The sequence below is a fragment of the Pseudophryne corroboree genome, chromosome 7, assembly GCF_028390025.1.
Source record: "Pseudophryne corroboree isolate aPseCor3 chromosome 7, aPseCor3.hap2, whole genome shotgun sequence".
NCBI classification, from domain to species: domain Eukaryota; kingdom Metazoa; phylum Chordata; class Amphibia; order Anura; family Myobatrachidae; genus Pseudophryne; species Pseudophryne corroboree.
In genome coordinates, this window is record NC_086450.1 from 252,367,333 (window position 1) to 252,383,784 (window position 16,452).

Sequence of the window (16,452 nt, forward strand, 5' to 3'; positions counted from 1 at the left end):
CGGCAAAGCTGTAAAGCCGAGACCCCTCGGGCAGCCGCCCAAGAAGAGCCCACCTTCCTTGTGGAATGGGCTTTTACTGATTTTGGATGCGGCAATCCAGCCGCAGAATGAGCCAGCTGAATCGTGCTACAGATCCAGCGAGCAAGTTTGCTTTGAAGCAGGAGCACCCAGCTTGTTGGGTGCATGCAGGATAAATAGCGAGTCAGTCTTCCTGACTCCAGCCGTTCTGGAAACATATATTTTCAAAGCCCTGACTACGTCCAGCAACTTGGAGTCCTTCAAGTCCAGAGTAGCCGCAGGCACCACAATAGGTTGGTTCAAATGAAACGATGATACCACCTTTGGGAGAAATTGGGGACGAGTCCTCAATTCTGCCCTGTCCATATGGAAGATCAGATATGGGCTTTTACATGACAAAGCCGCCAATTCCGACACACGCCTAGCCGATGCTAAGGCCAACAGCATGACCACTTTCCACGTGAGATACTTTAGTTCCACGGTCTTAAGTGGCTCAAACCAGTGGGATTTCGGGAAATCCAACACAACGCTAAGATCCCAGGGTGCCACTGGTGGCACAAAAGGGGGCTGAATATGCAGCACTCCCTTAACAAACATCTGAACCTCAGGCAGTGAAGCCAGTTCTCTTTGAAAGAAAATGGATAGGGCCGAAATCTGGACCTTTATGGACCCCAATTTTAGGCCCATAGTCACCCCTGACTGTAGGAAGTGCAGGAATCGACCCAGCTGGAATTCCTCTGTAGGGGCCGTCCTGGCCTCACACCAAGCAACATATTTTCGCCATATACGGTGATAATGCTTTGCTGTCACGTCCTTCCTAGCCTTTATCAGCGTAGGAATAACTTCATCCGGAATGCCTTTTTCCGCTAGGATCCGGCGTTCAACCGCCATGCCGTCAAACGCAGCCGCGGTAATTCTTGGAACAGACAGGGCCCTTGTTGCAGCAGGTCCTGTCTGAGAGGCAGAGGCCATGGGTCCTCTGTGCGCATTTCTTGCAGTTCCAGGTACCAAGTCCTTCTTGGCCAATCCGTAACAATGAGTATTGTTCTTATTCCTCTCTTTCTTACTATTCTCAGTACCTTGGGTATGAGAGGAAGAGGAGGAAACACATATACCGACTGGTACACCCACGGTGTCACTAGGGCGTCCACAGCTATCGCCTGAGGGTCCCTTGACCTGGCGCAATATCTTTTTAGCTTTTTGTTGAGGCGGGACGCCATCATGTCCACCTGTGGCAGTTCCCATCGCTTTGCAATCTGTGTGAAGACTTCTTGATGAAGTCCCCACTCTCCCGGGTGGAGGTCGTGTCTGCTGAAGTAGTCTGCTTCCCAGTTGTCCACTCCCGGAATGAACACTGCTGACAGTGCTTGCACGTGATTCTCCGCCCACCGAAGAATCTTTGTGGCTTCCGCCATTGCCATCCTGCTTCTTGTGCCGCCCTGGCGGTTTACATGGGCGACCGCCGTGATGTTGTCTGACTGAATCAGCACTGGCCGGTTTCGAAGCAGGGGCTCTGCTTGACTCAGGGCGTTGTAAATGGCCCTTAGTTCCAGTATATTTATGTGTAGAGAAGTCTCCAGGCTTGACCACAGCCCTTGGAAGTTTCTTCCCTGAGTGACTGCCCCCCATCCTCGGAGGCTTGCATCCGTGGTCACCAGGACCCAGTCCTGTATGCCGAACCTGCGGCCCTCGAGAAGGTGAGCACTCTGCAGCCACCACAGAAGAGACACCCTGGCCCTTGGGGACAGGGTGATCAGCCGATGCATCTGAAGATGCGATCTGGACCACTTGTCCAACAGATCCCACTGAAAGATCCTTGCATGAAACCTGCCGAAGGGAATGGCTTCGTATGAAGCCACCATCTTTCCCAGGACTCGCGTGCAGTGATGCACCGATACCTGTTTTGGTTTCAGGAGGTCTCTGACCAGAGATGCTAATTCCTGGGCCTTCTCCACCGGGAGAAACACCTTCTTCTGTTCAGAATCATGCCCAGGAAAAGCAGACGCGTCGTAGGAATCAGCTGCGACTTTGGAACATTCAGAATCCAGCCGTGCTGTTGCAACACTTCCTGAGAGACTGCTACGCTGATCAACAACTGCTCTCTGGACCTCGCCTTTATGAGGAGATCGTCCAAGTACGGGATAACTATAACTCCCTTCTTCCGAAGGAGTATCATCATTTCGGCCATTACCTTGGTAAATATCCTCGGTGCCGTGGACAGGCCAAACGGCAACATCTGGAACTGGTAATGACAGTCCTGTACCACAAACCTGAGGTACTCCTGGTGAAGTGGGTAAATGGGGACATGCAAGTAAGCATCCTTGATGTACAGCGACACCATAAAATCCCCCTCTTCCAGGCTTGCAATAACCGCTCTGAGCGATTCCATTTTGAACTTGAATTTCTTTATAGGAGTGTTCAAGGATTTTAAATTCAGAATGGGTCTCACCGAACCGTCCGGTTTCGGTACCACAAACATTGTGGAATAGTAACCCCTTCCCTGTTGAAAGAGGGGGACCCTGACAATCAATCACTTGCTGGAGGTACAGCTTGTGAATTGCCACCAGTACTACCTCCCTTTCCATGGGGGAAGCTGGCAAGGCTGATTTGAGGTAACGGCGGGGGGGAGTCGCTTCGAATTCCAGCTTGTATCCCTGAGATACAATTTGTACAGCCCAGAGATCCACCTGTGAGCGAACCCACTGGTTGCTGAAGTTTCGGAGACGCGCCCCCGCCGCACCTGGCTCCGCCTGTGGAGCCCCAACATCATGCGGTGGACTTAGTGGAAGCAGGGGAGGACTTTTGTTCCTGGGAACTGGCTGCATGGTGCAGCTTCTTACCTCTACCCCTGCCTCTGGCAAGAAAGGATGCACCCCTGACCCTCTTGCCTTTCTGAGAACGAAAGGACTGCATTTGATAATACGGTGCTTTCTTTGGCTGTGAGGAAACCTGAGGCAAGAAAGTCGACTTTCCAGCTGTTGCTGTGGCCACGAGGTCCGATAGACCATCCCCAAACAATTCCTCACCCTTATAAGGCAAAACCTCCATGTGTTTTTTAGAATCAGCATCTCCTGTCCATTGCCGAGTCCATAAGACCCTCCTGGCAGAAATGGACATAGCATTAATTCTAGAGCTCAGCAGGCAAATGTCCCTCTGAGCATCCCACATATATAAGACGACGTCTTTTATATGGCCCAGGGTTAGCAAAACAGTATCCCTGTCGAGGGAATCTATGTCGTCTGACAGAGTATCTGTCCATGCTGCTACAGCACTACACATCCAGGCTGAAGCAATAGCAGGTCTCAGTAGAGTACCAGAGTGTGTATACACTGACTTCAGGATAGCTTCCTGCTTTCTATCCGCAGGCTCCTTTAACTGATGAAGCCGCCGATGGTGATGTGATGTGAGGCGGAGAAACGCGTTTTAGCAGCATCAGCAAACACGTTTAACGGCTATCCTTGTAAGCCTTGTGAACCCACGTGGAACTGGATTTGGATCTCCAGACTTGGCTCAAGTAAATGGAATTTAGCTACCAGAGCCGGGAGTTCTATTGACCAGTGATAATTCTCCACGGACACCAAGAGGGGTAAAGTTGTTGCTTAATCTATACATGGCCATGTTTCAACATCATATGTGCAATTGACTTTTGCTTGTGCTGGGAGACAGTCGAAATACCCTAGCAGCGTGCACGCTGTTTAATCTTTGAATCAAAGACTCCAACATACTGCAGTTCATTCTCCTGATTAAAATCTGGCGTCAGAACGTTAAACAAAATTCAATTACCAAGCAAAGGAAATCTTCATATTGTGGACCTTAGAATGTTATTATAAAAAAGGAGTGTTATGGTGTTCTAATAAGAATAATTGGAAACCTTACATGTGTTTCTGTCCTGTACAAATAGTTACAAAGTGAGTAAAGATATTGTGTTGCAGGGAATAAGGAGCTTTTCTGTTCCACAGAGACTTAATTGACACAATTGTGTTTAGAATAAAGTAACTAGTAGTTGCTATCAGTCTCTAGGGACCAGAAAAGAGGGTTATATACATGGTTTACTATATGGATAAATTGTGTTTTTAAATGTATTGCTGATTTTATATTTCTTGTATTTTATTGTGTGGAATTAAGAAACTCAAGTTAAAATAAATATATTTTATATATACATATATACAGAGTGTCAGCGCTTTCAAATCTTCCTGTGTTTTATCCTTTAGGGCGGCCTTATCCTGAGACGGCAGGGCCACCTTTTTAGATAAGCGTGTCAGCGCCTTGTCCACCCTAGGGGATGTTTCCCAACGTAACCTGTCCGTTGGCGGGAAAGGGTGCGCCATCAGTAACCTCTTAGAAATCACTAGTTTCTTATCAGGGGAACTCCACGCTTCTTCACATAATTCATTTAATTCATCAGATGGGGGAAAAGTCACTGGCTGCTTTTTCTCCCCAAACATATAAACCCTCTTGGTATTAACAGGGTTAATCTCAGAAATGTGTAATACATCTTTCATTGCAATAATCATGTATCGGATGGCCTTGGTCATTTTAGACTGTAAATGTGCCTCATCATCGTCGACACTGGAGTCGGACTCCGTGTCGACATCTGTGTCAACCATCTGAGATAGAGGGCGTTTATGAGCCCCTGACGGTTTCTGAGTCGCCTGGGCAGGCGCGGGCTGAGACCCCGGCTGTCCCAAGGCTGCAGCGTCATCAAACCTTTTATGTAAAGAGCTTACATTGTCGTTTAAGACCTTCCACATATCCATCCAATCAGGTGTCGGCCCCGACGGGGGCGACACCACACTTATCTGCCCTTGCTCCGCCTACACGTAACCCTCCTCATCAAACATGTTGACACAGCCGTACCGACACACCGCACACACACACAGGGAATGCTCAGACTGAGGACAGGACCGCACAAAGTCCTTTGGGGAGACAGAGATAGAGTATGCCAGCACACACCACAGCGCTATATAACACAGGGATTTTCACTTATAATAAGTGATTACCCAATAGCTAAACAAAAAACAAAAATACCTCCCAGCGCTAATAGTCAAGTGAAATATCAACTCACATATTCCGGTCTGTATTTGTATAATTATTGGTAAAGATTATCAAAGAATTGGTGATGTAAGTATAAAGTTTATTAATAGAATTATGAATAAAAGATGATCATCTATTCAAAAGCCTAAAAGAAGTGGCCCATTAGGAGGATGGACTTTTTATAAGTAGTTTTCACATTTAAGGAGACTTTTAAATATAAATTATCAGCCATTGAATATAGTGCTGAAATAGCATCTGTATACCTCTTGGAGTAAAACTCAAAAGACGAGGAAAGTGACTGTCACTATAAAGCTTATCACCAGCCTATTAATGTTATATGTATGTATGTATGTTATGTCCATGTTATAGTATACCGGTATTAGGAATCACTTTTTATTTATTATTTTTTCTTTTAGGCTTTTGAATAGATGATCATCTTTTATTCATAATTCTATTAATAAACTTTATACTTACATATTCCGGTCTGTATTTGTATAATTATTGGTAAAGATTATCAAAGAATTGGTGATGTGAGTTGATATTTCACTTGACTATTAGCGCTGGGAGGTATTTTTGTTTTTTGTTTAGTTATATTGAGAGGAAAGTGGAATCCTCTTACTCCTCCATAAGCAGCTTATCAGATCAAGTGAAGCAAGAAGCGCAGTCCTCGGCCCTGTTTTATTTGTATTACCCAATAGCTGCCTTATATGTTTTATTTGCGCCTAAATTTATGTGCACCCCCTCTCTTTTTTACCCTTCTTGTACCTTGATACTGCAGGGGAGAGCCTGGGGAGCTGCTTCCAGCGGAGCTGTGAAGAGAAAATGGCGCTGGTGTGCTGAGGAAGAAGGCCCCGCGGGGTTTTTTACATATATACAGTGCCAGACTGTATATATGTATTTTTATTGCCAAAAGGTACTTCAATTGCTGCCCAGGGCGCCCCCCCCCCCCCCAGCGCCCTGCACCCTACAGTGACCGGAGTGTGTAAGTGTGCTGGGAGCAATGGCGCACAGCTGCGGTGCTGTGCGCTACCTTAAATGAAGACAGGAGTCTTCTGCCGCCGATTTCGTCGTCTTCAAGCTTCTGTTCTTCTGGCTCTGCGAGGGGGACGGCGGCGCGGCTCCGGGAACGGACGATCGAGGACAGGTGCCTGTGTTCGAACCCTCTGGCGCTAATGGTGTCCAGTAGCATAAGAAGCACAAGCTAGCTGCAAGCAGGTAGGTTTGCTTCTCTCCCCTTAGTCCCACGTAGCAGTGAGTCTGTTGCCAGCAGAAGCTCACTGAAAATGAAAAACCTAATAAATACTTTCTTTACTAGTAAGCTCAGGAGAGCCCACTAGGAGCACCCAGCTCTGGCCGGGCACAGATTCTAACTGAGGTTTGGAGGAGAGGCATAGAGGGAGGAGCCAGTGCACACCAGATAGTACCTAATCTTTTCTTTAGAGTGCCCAGTCTCCTGCGGAGCCCGTCTATTCCCCATGGTCCTTACGGAGTTCCCAGCATCCACTAGGACGTCAGAGAAATATATATATATATATATATATATATATTTGTGTTTTTGATTGGCTGCTAGGTGCTGAAGGCCGCCCAGCAGGTGTGACAGGCCACCTCCCGATGCGTCTGCAATTGCACATACAAATGGGTGCCTTGTTGCCACCATAGGTGCAGAGAGCTTCTTTTATTGCAGAGTCCAAAGAGTAGCTGTTGTAACATTGTGTCATACCTAAGGGCTGTAACACACGCGCCAGTTTCTCCCTGATGTCCGGCTTTTTGCCATCCGGGAGGGTCTTTCACACACAACGGCTTTGAGCCTTGTGTAATGCTGTGTGCATGCGCAGCAGCAGACACGGCTTGAAAAAAAAAAACGTGTGTGAAAGCTCCCCTTCACACACGGTCCACTGCCTTCAAAGACGGCACGGCCCCGGCCCGGCAGCCGGACCTTCCAGTAGATATTTCCGTCTGCAACCCGGCAGCCGGGCCGGGGCCGTGCAGTGTGAAAGGCCCCTACCCCTCACACTGTTAACTGTAATCCGGCTTTTTCCCGGCTGGCAAAAGCCGGCGTGTGTGTTTCAGCCCTTAGGGTTAAGTTTGGCTGGGGTAGGCGAGAGTGGCCGAAGCAGGTTCAGCAGGAGTATGGAGAAAGCTGGGAGGCTTGATCCAAATTCTACTCATGAAGCTAAGAAGCAAGGAGAGGTACTGTGCTGTAGACTCTAAAGTATAATAGATAAAACGTTGGTTTCTAGAAGAGGAAAGCCTGAAGGCATGATTTGGTAGATGTTAGTTGCAGACTTTATTTTAATAGGACTGCTTGCAGATCAGGAGAATCAGGATTCAACTAATTACCAGAGTGGAGTCAGTGACTGCTAGAACTGGAACCAGCTTGGCAACTGGCTGGAGACTACTGAAAGTGGAACCGGAAAGGTAACAGGAATTGAATTGGATAGATAACCAGACTGGAACTGGAGAGTGACCGAACTGGAAGCGGATAGGTGTTTTAACAGAAAATCTATGAGACAACCAGACTGGAGCTGGATGAAAACAGACTGTAAACCGGCCTGATCCAGAATATCATGGAGCTGCACGGTGAGTGTCTGAAACTAGTCAAATAGTCAGAGGTTATCCCCTTGAGGATCTTAAAGCAACTAAAACTAAAGTAATGTTAATGGATCGCAGTAGTCTGCTTAAAAATAAGACATCTAATAGCTCCAAACAGAAATTAATGTGGGTTGCTCAATATAATGATTTATCTCCTGCCATTAACTGTATCTCAAAGTCTCATTGGCCCCTTGTCAAATCAGATAAAGACTTAGGTCTTCAAAATACTGACCTTATGGCATGTTACTCATGATCACGTAATTTACATGATCATTTAGTAAAAACCGATGTCTCTGGTATCGGTGCTTCTGATCCTACAAAAAATGTCTTGCTTATGAAAAAAATGGTCTGTTTTAGATGCTCTTGCACCACTTGCGTTTTCTTATTGACTGGTGATTAATCATCCACATCCACATGTGAGAGTTCATTTGTAATTCATCAAATAATTTGCCCCTGCGGGTACAGTTATATCGGCAAGACTAAACTCAAGTTTAAGGAGAGAATGTCAGCGCATCGGTCCTCCATTACATTGGCTCTTGAGGGTGCTAAATGTGATCAACCTGTAGCGCGACATTTTGTTAAAGCTAGACATAATTTATCCAGTCTGCTCTTCAGAATGACTGATCACATTCCTCCCTTACGCAGAGGTGGCAATAGGGATAATTTGCTGATTTGCAGGGAATCCTTTTGGATTCATAAATTAGATGTAATTTATCCATAAGGGCTGAATGAAATGCTTCCCTTATGTTTTTCCTAGAGGTGCAGTAATTCCAGTTCGTATTTTATACAACATCAATTTGAAGTGAAACAGTATTATTATGTATATCAGATCTACATATATTCCAGACAATGGGGGGTCATTCCGAGTTGTTCGCTCGTTGCTGATTTTCGCTATATTGCGATTAGTCGCTTACTGCACATGCGCAAGGTTCGCAGAGCGCATGCGCTTAGTTATTTTACACAAAAGTTAGGTATTTTACTCACGGCATAACGAGGTTTTTTCATCGTTCTGGTGATCGTACTGTGATTGACAGGAAGTGGGTGTTTCCGGGCGGAAACTTGCCGTTTTCTGGGCGTGTGCGAAAAAAACGCTGGCGTTTCTGGGGGGAAAGTGGGAGTGTCTGAAGAAACGGGGGAGTGTCTGGGCGAACGCAGGGTGTGTTTCAAACCAGGAACGAAACTGACTGAACTGATCGCAATGGCTGAGTAAGTCTGGAGCTACTCAGAAACTGCTAAGAAATTTCTATTCGCAATTCTGCTAATCTTTCGTTCGCACTTCTGGTAAGCTAAAATACACTCCCAGAGGGCGGCGGCTTAGCGTGTGCAATGCTGCTAAAAGCAGCTAGCGAGCGAACAACTCGGAATGAGGGCCAATGTGCAATATGTTATTTTGATATCATGTGATTATATGTCTCTATTGTGCACAGTTTATGATTCAACCCTGCAGGTTGTTTTTTTACCGTTTTGATAATGCATTTTGTATCGCTGTGCCTATCACCTAGCTCCGTTATCATATTTGTGTTCTCCGCTGTAGTGATGGTGACGAGGATCACGTGGTGCGACGTGCATCGTGTCGCGTTACGATGACGTCATCTTCGGGAGACGCAACCGGCGGGTGCCCGGAACCAGCGTCACATGTGTGTTTGGTGAGGGGTACAAGTAGTGGTAAATTGTTCTTTGCAGTTTATGTATCCTGACGAAATTCTTTAGTCATTTAAAGAAACGTTGATTACCCACGCTGGCTGCGTCTGTGTTCTCATTTACTGAGATCTGTGAGTGCCGCATCTATTGGTTTCTATTTATCTTATTGTGGAGACACCGAGACAAGGTACACTTACAATACTTGGGAGTGCCGGACATCGCTGTACTATATATATATATATATATATATATATCAGTGACGTGCGGTGGGATGAGGCAGATGAGGCAGAGCCTTTCCTGTCATACTAACGTTTGTGCCAGAGTTTTGACTGTATAAAGTATATGAAAAATACAAAGTATATGTTTGAAATATCTTCTTTGCATTGTTATAATAATTTTTATAGCCAAAACTCTGGAGTAAAAAGTCTATGGCAGGTGTACAGTACAGGGTCCACCGCATGCTGCCGCAGCAGCATTGTAGCGCTGCATCGGGCCGGCTCCACCTGGACAAAGAGGGGCTGGAAATCAGGGATGGAAGAGAACCTCTCCAGTGGTTGGAGAATCAATCTGTATGCACCCAGGTGCGGAGGTCTTGGTGAGTGGCTGCGATAGCAGACAATGAACATTTGCTGTCAGGGAGGCAGAGACGTGCAGGCGGACACTACTGGCCGGTGTTCACCTACTTACTGTGCAGTGAATGTGTGGGGAGGGGGGAGGGGGGGGGAGAGTTGGAGTTGCACAGTGCCTTGCCCGCTCTTTGATGGGAGAAATAAATACATCCTTGGAAGCAGTTATCTCCCAGCGAAGTCACATCTACACCATGATCGTAGGGGTAAGGCGGGGTGTTTGGTGCTGTGTGTGTGTGTGTGTGTGTGTGTGTGTGTGTGTGTGTGTGTGTGTGTGTAAGGGTTATCTAATGGGGCACACACACTTCTGAGGTGCAGCAGCAGCAGGGCTGATCCAGCACGATCCCCTACAGCTCTGCTGCTGCTTATAGGAACCACGGGCTGACTATAGCAGCTCTTGCTGTGATGACAGTGAAGAAGTAGGCCTACTTATCGTTAAGTTGGAGAGAAGTTCCCCCTATACTAGAACAATTAGTTGGGGAAAATCAAACTTGCTGGACAGACCATTTTTTGCCGCTTTTTGGCATATGGAAGCAAACAGCTCATTATTGCTTGCTCCAACACACTGCCAGATTATCACTCCAACCAGCCAACTAGGTGGCTGGTTGGAACAAAATTGTTGTGATGTACAGTATGACTAGCTTCAGGATAATTTCCAAGACCCTCTGTTAGCCTGCAAATTTTAGTCTTAGGCACTTACAGTATGTACACTAGATTAAAAGACATAGTTGTTCCCAGGAGTTCAACAACGGTGGACCCAGCTCACATTGACATCTGTGTAGTTAGAACAGGTGACATTGTACTGGATAAATAAAGTGCCAGTCTATAAATTACTCCTCTCTGTACTAGTGTATTCGATAGAATTAATTGAATACACTAGATCTTGTTTGTAGGCATTGTGTTTCTACCAGCTCACCACCTTGCAGTGGCCTGCATGCAGCAGTTTTGGCATACAGAGCAAAAGATGAAGAAGAAAGTTCCCAAGGTCAAGATGTGCGGTAAACAGGAGCACCATGGTAGAATGTGAATTTGAGGCACTGTGTGGCATAATAACTGGGGAGCACTGTGACATAAAGTGGACAGATGGCACTGTGTAGCATAATATTAACTTGGTGCATGTGTGTTATAATGTGAACTGAGGGCACTACAATCTGAGTTAATGTAAAATAGGGCACTACATTGTTGCATAATGTGAACCAGTGGCACTGCAATGTGACATACTGTGAACCACAGACACTTTGTGGCATAATGTGAACTGGAGACATTGGGGGTCATTCCGAGTTGATCGTAGCTGTGCTAAGTTTAGCACAGCTACGATCCTTAACTCAGACATGCGGGGGGACACCCAGCACAGGGCTAGTCCACCCCGCATGTCAGTGCCGGCCCCGCCGCACAAATACAAAAGCATCGCACAGAGGCGATGCCTTTGTATTTGAGGAGTAACTCCCGGTCGGTGCAGCTCCTACGGCTGGCCGGGAGTTACTCGTCGCTCCCGTTGGCCGCAGTGCCACGGTCCGGCCACGCCTGCGTTGGCCGGACCACTCCCCCTAAACGGCGGCTAAATGCCGCCGTTCAGCCCCCTCCCGCCTAGCGACCACCTTTGTCTCAGAGGCGATCGCTAGGAAACGATGACTGCCATGCCCCGGCGCACTGTGGCTCCGGCGCATGCGCAGTTCCGACCCGATCGCACGGCTGCGAAGAAGTGCAGCGTGCGATTGGGTTGGAATGACCCCCATTGTGTAGCATAATGTGAACTGGTAGCACTTTGTACCATACTGTGAAATATGGCACTACTATGGGGCAAAAAAAATGAAACGGGCATAAAATGAACAGAATTGGGGGCCTCTACAAAATGTTGCTATGGGGCCCACTAGTTTGTTCCTAAGACTATATGGGGGAGATTCAAATGTCTGAAAAGTCGGTTGGGTGTCTGTTTTTTCCTGTCTATTAGATAGGAAAAAACAGACTCCCATCTGACTTTTCAAACATTTGAATCTCCCCCTATGTATGGTAGTGGATTCACCAAACATTGTGAAACTATTGATTACTTGCCTATAAAAGAGTCATTCATGACCTGAAAACCTGCACTGTATTTTATCTTTTAAAAAAAGTTAAATACATTTCAAAAAATATATCTTTAACACACAAAAGGTATCAAGAATCAAACATTTTCTATAGGCTAATGCAGTGTAACATTCTTTTTTCCTTTATACATACCAAAATGGGTTAAATGTTCAGTTGGGATCACCACGATCTGGCCATTTTGAGGATCTCTTGCAAAAGTATAAGCAGATGGAAAAGAGGCAGATACCCCTTGAGGCATTGCTGGGTTCATTACCTGATGAAAAGTGGGGTGGGACAAACCTGAAAAATCAAAAAGAATACACATATATAAATGTAATTGTAATACAGGTTGAGTATCCCTTATCCAAAATGCTTGGGACCAGAGGTATTTTGGATATCGGATTTTTCCGTATTTTGGAATAATTGCATACCATAATGAGATATCATGGTGATGGGACCTAAATCTAAGCACAGAATGCATTTATGTTTCATATACACCTTATACACACAGCCTGAAGGTCATTTAATACAATATTTTTTATAACTTTGTGTATTGAACAAAGTTTGTGTACACTGAGCCATCAAAAAACAAAGGTTTCACTATTTCACTCTCTCTCAAAAAAGTCCGTATTTCGGAATATTCCGTATTTCGGAATATTTGGATATGGGATACTCAACCTGTAATATAAATCCATGCTGCAAACAGGTTGATAATGGCCACCCTAGCTGGACAAATTCAGTCAAAACCTCCTTTACAGAGAAAAGTAAGCTAATACCAGTGTTCGCAAATACGCGCTATAGCACGTATTTTACCCTATAATGGACAGCGGTGACTCGAAAATAAAAATACGCTGGGTCCCAAAGGACGCGCTGTGTCCAATCAGCGTGCTGTCCTGTGCTGTCAGTTACTTTCATTCTCCAATGGCAGAGTGTCGAAGTCGAAAATATTATAGGCACAATCATCACGTACAAACACCAAACAGATGGCCTCGTGCGGGTGCTTGTTCTGCCGTGCGTGCGCATACTCGCAAGCTACGTATAATCGCTCACGCTTTCTTGCGTGTTTGCGCGTGTTATGAGTAATTACGGTAGCATATGCATTTGCATGGGAGACATATCTCATATTTAATTCACATAGCACATAATTTACACATAGTCTGCACGTACCACACCAGCGAGTTCCATTTGTTTAAAAGGTACAACAGAGGGACTCGACTTTACAGGATATGAGGGGACAGAATTAGGTTAGGAGGTGGTGTTTGGTATCCAGCTGTACAGTATTTTGAGAGCAATATTCCGGTAGAAGTTTGCAGAAGATAGCACGCTCCTGCGCATAGATATGCGCAGGAACAGAATATTAATATCACACTGTATTTACTGTACTCTTGATATTCAGCGGGAACCCAGTGGATAACACCTGCAAGTGCACCTGGATCAGGCATCGCCCACCTATAAAAACCGACCTATGACCCCTCCTGTACTGTAAATGACCAGCCCTTTGACCTATGGGTGAAGAGATTACAGATTCCATTGTTTCATGATTTGGACTAATGTATAAAAGCCACGCTGCCTGGCCGGTCAAACACATTCTCTGAAGGTCATCTTTCCAGATAGACTGAGGACCGGAACCGGGTGGCGCTGGCGAACAAACGTATGTATCCATTGATTGTAGCCTCTTCTCTTATTGTGATTGTATTATTGTTGTAATCCCCTTTTAGTAAATAACTGTTGGTGGGTCAGATCCCAACATTTTAAATACAATTGGTGTCGTGTTCCTTTCCTGCTAGGGGTTATAAAGTGTATTCCACCTCACGTGTAGCTACTCTGTGCAAACAGCGTGACGGCGTGCGCACGCAACGTGTACGCATCTGTTAGGGGTTTTACACACACACGCTTAGCGGTCGCAGCGGCCTACACAAAAAAAAGTTAAAAGGTATTGCTTTTTCTTCCTGAAAGTTAATCAGCATTAACAAGAGGAAGGGGAGGAGACCATGGATAGTGTGATCTTCCACCTGCCCCTCACTCTCTGCTCTGCAAGGGACCCAGAATATCCATGCTGCTGAGTGTGGCTTGAAGCTAGTGACCTTACGCTGTGCCACATCGGTAATTACAGGAGCCAGCGGAGTAAGCCGCTTGCAGGGATCATGAGATGCCAGCGATAGGTGGTGGGACCGCAGGTGGCTGGGGGCACTGGGGCACACAAGGGAAGTTGGGTCTGTGCTGCTGCCGCGCCAATAGCTTCTTTCTTCAAATGCAGCCGCAGCGCTGCACTTGGGGCTTCAGACTCAGGGATTGCGGCAGGGGGTAGCCACGGAGGTTCCGGGAAGCTGCTGCAGCGCACTCCTCAGCTCTGCTTCGGACATAAGGTGAGAGTGCAGAGCCGGTGAGTGAAGCGGGTGGTGGCTGGGCTTGCTGTGGTGGGTTCCCGTGGCGTCTAGGGGGGACGACTGGGGGTCTGAGGTGGTGGCTGCAACGTGTAAGTGATCCTCTACCTGGCGCAAAGTGTATAACGTGCTCTACCTAGTGCAATGTGTATAATGTGCTCTACCTGGTGCAATGTGTATAATGTGCTCTACCTGGTGTAATGTGTATAACGTGCTGTACCTGGTGTATTGTGTATAATGTGCTCTACCTAGTGCAATGTGTATAATGTGCTCTACCTGGTGCAATGTGTATAATGTGCTCTACCTGGTGCAATGTGTATAACGTGCTGTACCTGGTGTATTGTGTATAATGTGCTCTACCTAGTGCGATGTGTATAATGTGCTCTACCTGGTGCATTGTGTGTATAATGTGCTCTACCTAGAGCAATGTGTATAATGTGCTCTACCTGGTACATTGTGTGTATAATGTGCTCTACCTAGAGCAGGCATGTCCAAACTACGGCCCTCCAGCTGTTGTGAAACTACATATCCCAGCATGCCCTGACACAGTTTTGCTGTCAGAGAATGCTAAAGCTGTGTCAGGGCATGCTGGGATGTGTAGTTTCTCAACAGCTGGAGGGCCGCAGTTTGGACATTCATGACCTAGAGCAATGTGTATAATGTGCTCTACCTGGTGCATTGTGTATAATGTGCTCTACCTAGTGCAATGTGTATAATGTGCTCTACCTAGTGCAGTGTGTATAATGTGCTCTACCTAGTGCGATGTGTATAATGTGCTCTACCTGGTACATTGTGTGTATAATGTGCTCTACCTAGAGCAATGTGTATAATGTGCTCTACCTGGTGCATTGTGTATAATGTGCTCTACCTAGTGCAATGTGTATAATGTGCTCTACCTAGTGCAGTGTGTATAATGTGCTCTACTTGGTGCAATGTGTATAATGTGCTTTACCTGGCGCATTGTGTATGATGTGCTCTACCTGGTGCAATGTGTATAATGTGCTTTACCTGGCGCATTGTGTATGAGTGTATGAGAGCCGGTTAGTTAAGCGGTTTGTGGCTGGGCTTGGGTTCACGCTGCGTCAGGGGGGTCTGAGGTGGTGGTCTGAGGTGGTGGCTGCAATGTGTAAGTGATCCTCTACCTGGCGCAAAGTGTATAACGTGCTGTACCTAGTGCAATGTGTATAATGTGCTCTACCTGGTGCAATGTGTATAACGTGCTCTACCTGGTGCAATGTGTATAACGTGCTCTACCTGGTGCAATGTGTATAAGCGGCACTACTGTGTGGTGCAATGTGAATTGGCACTATTATGTGGTCACGGCCCTTACCCATGAAGCCATGCCCCTAAATATTTGCGGTATGCCTTCGGAGTGCACTTCCTATAGTCTACAGTCTTGGAGGTGGAGCACCAATTCACTTTCTGCCAAAGGGCACCAAAATGTTTAGTTACAGCTCTGGTGCAGGGTGTCCTGCATGCTACACAGCCCAGCAGCACTGTCACCCCATCCCCCCACCTTGCAACACTTTTTTGTAGTGTCCAATTAAGATTAAGATTAATAAGAACTTTTATTCCGATGGGACCCAGAAAAGGACCGGTAGGACCCCAATTTTTAAAAGTGAGGGGTCCCTGGGACCCACTTTTTTGGGGGGCTCAGCGCGATCACTGTAATGCAGTACAAGAAAATAACACATGGCATATCAGAATGCTAAAACAGAACGCTGGTCATTAGAACAGTGAAACAAATCGTAACTGGTGGGTTTGGAGATAACATTACCTTGACTCATTGTTCAAGTAATATGTAAAGGGGGGTACTCACGGAGCGATCGCTGCTTAAAATCTAAGCAATCTGACTAGATTGCTTAGATTTTAAGCACGATCGCTCCGTGTGTAGCCCCCTCAGCGATAGCGATGCGCAGCCCCGCGCATCGCTTTCGCTGCTGCTAGATTGGCCTGCATGCAGGCCAATCTAGCGGGTCGCTCACTTCACCCGCTGGGTGAAGTGAGCGGCCCCCCCGTCTTCCCCCGCACGCTCAGCACAGATCGCGCTGTGCTGAGCGCCGGGAGAGATGTGTGCTGAGCGGTTCGCTCAG

General features: G+C 46.5%; 1 protein-coding gene across 4 annotated transcripts in view; it reads right to left on the reverse strand.

Moving 5' to 3' along the window:
- TNRC18 (trinucleotide repeat containing 18) overlaps positions 1 to 16,452 on the reverse strand; it is a 1,076,633-nt gene that overhangs the window by 789,805 nt on the left and 270,376 nt on the right. For all 4 annotated transcript variants that reach the window (XM_063934091.1, XM_063934092.1, XM_063934093.1 and 1 more), the window contains exon 7: positions 12,129 to 12,275. In XM_063934091.1, the coding sequence (XP_063790161.1) occupies positions 12,129 to 12,275 (147 nt within the window). The remainder of the gene's footprint in view (positions 1 to 12,128; positions 12,276 to 16,452) is intronic.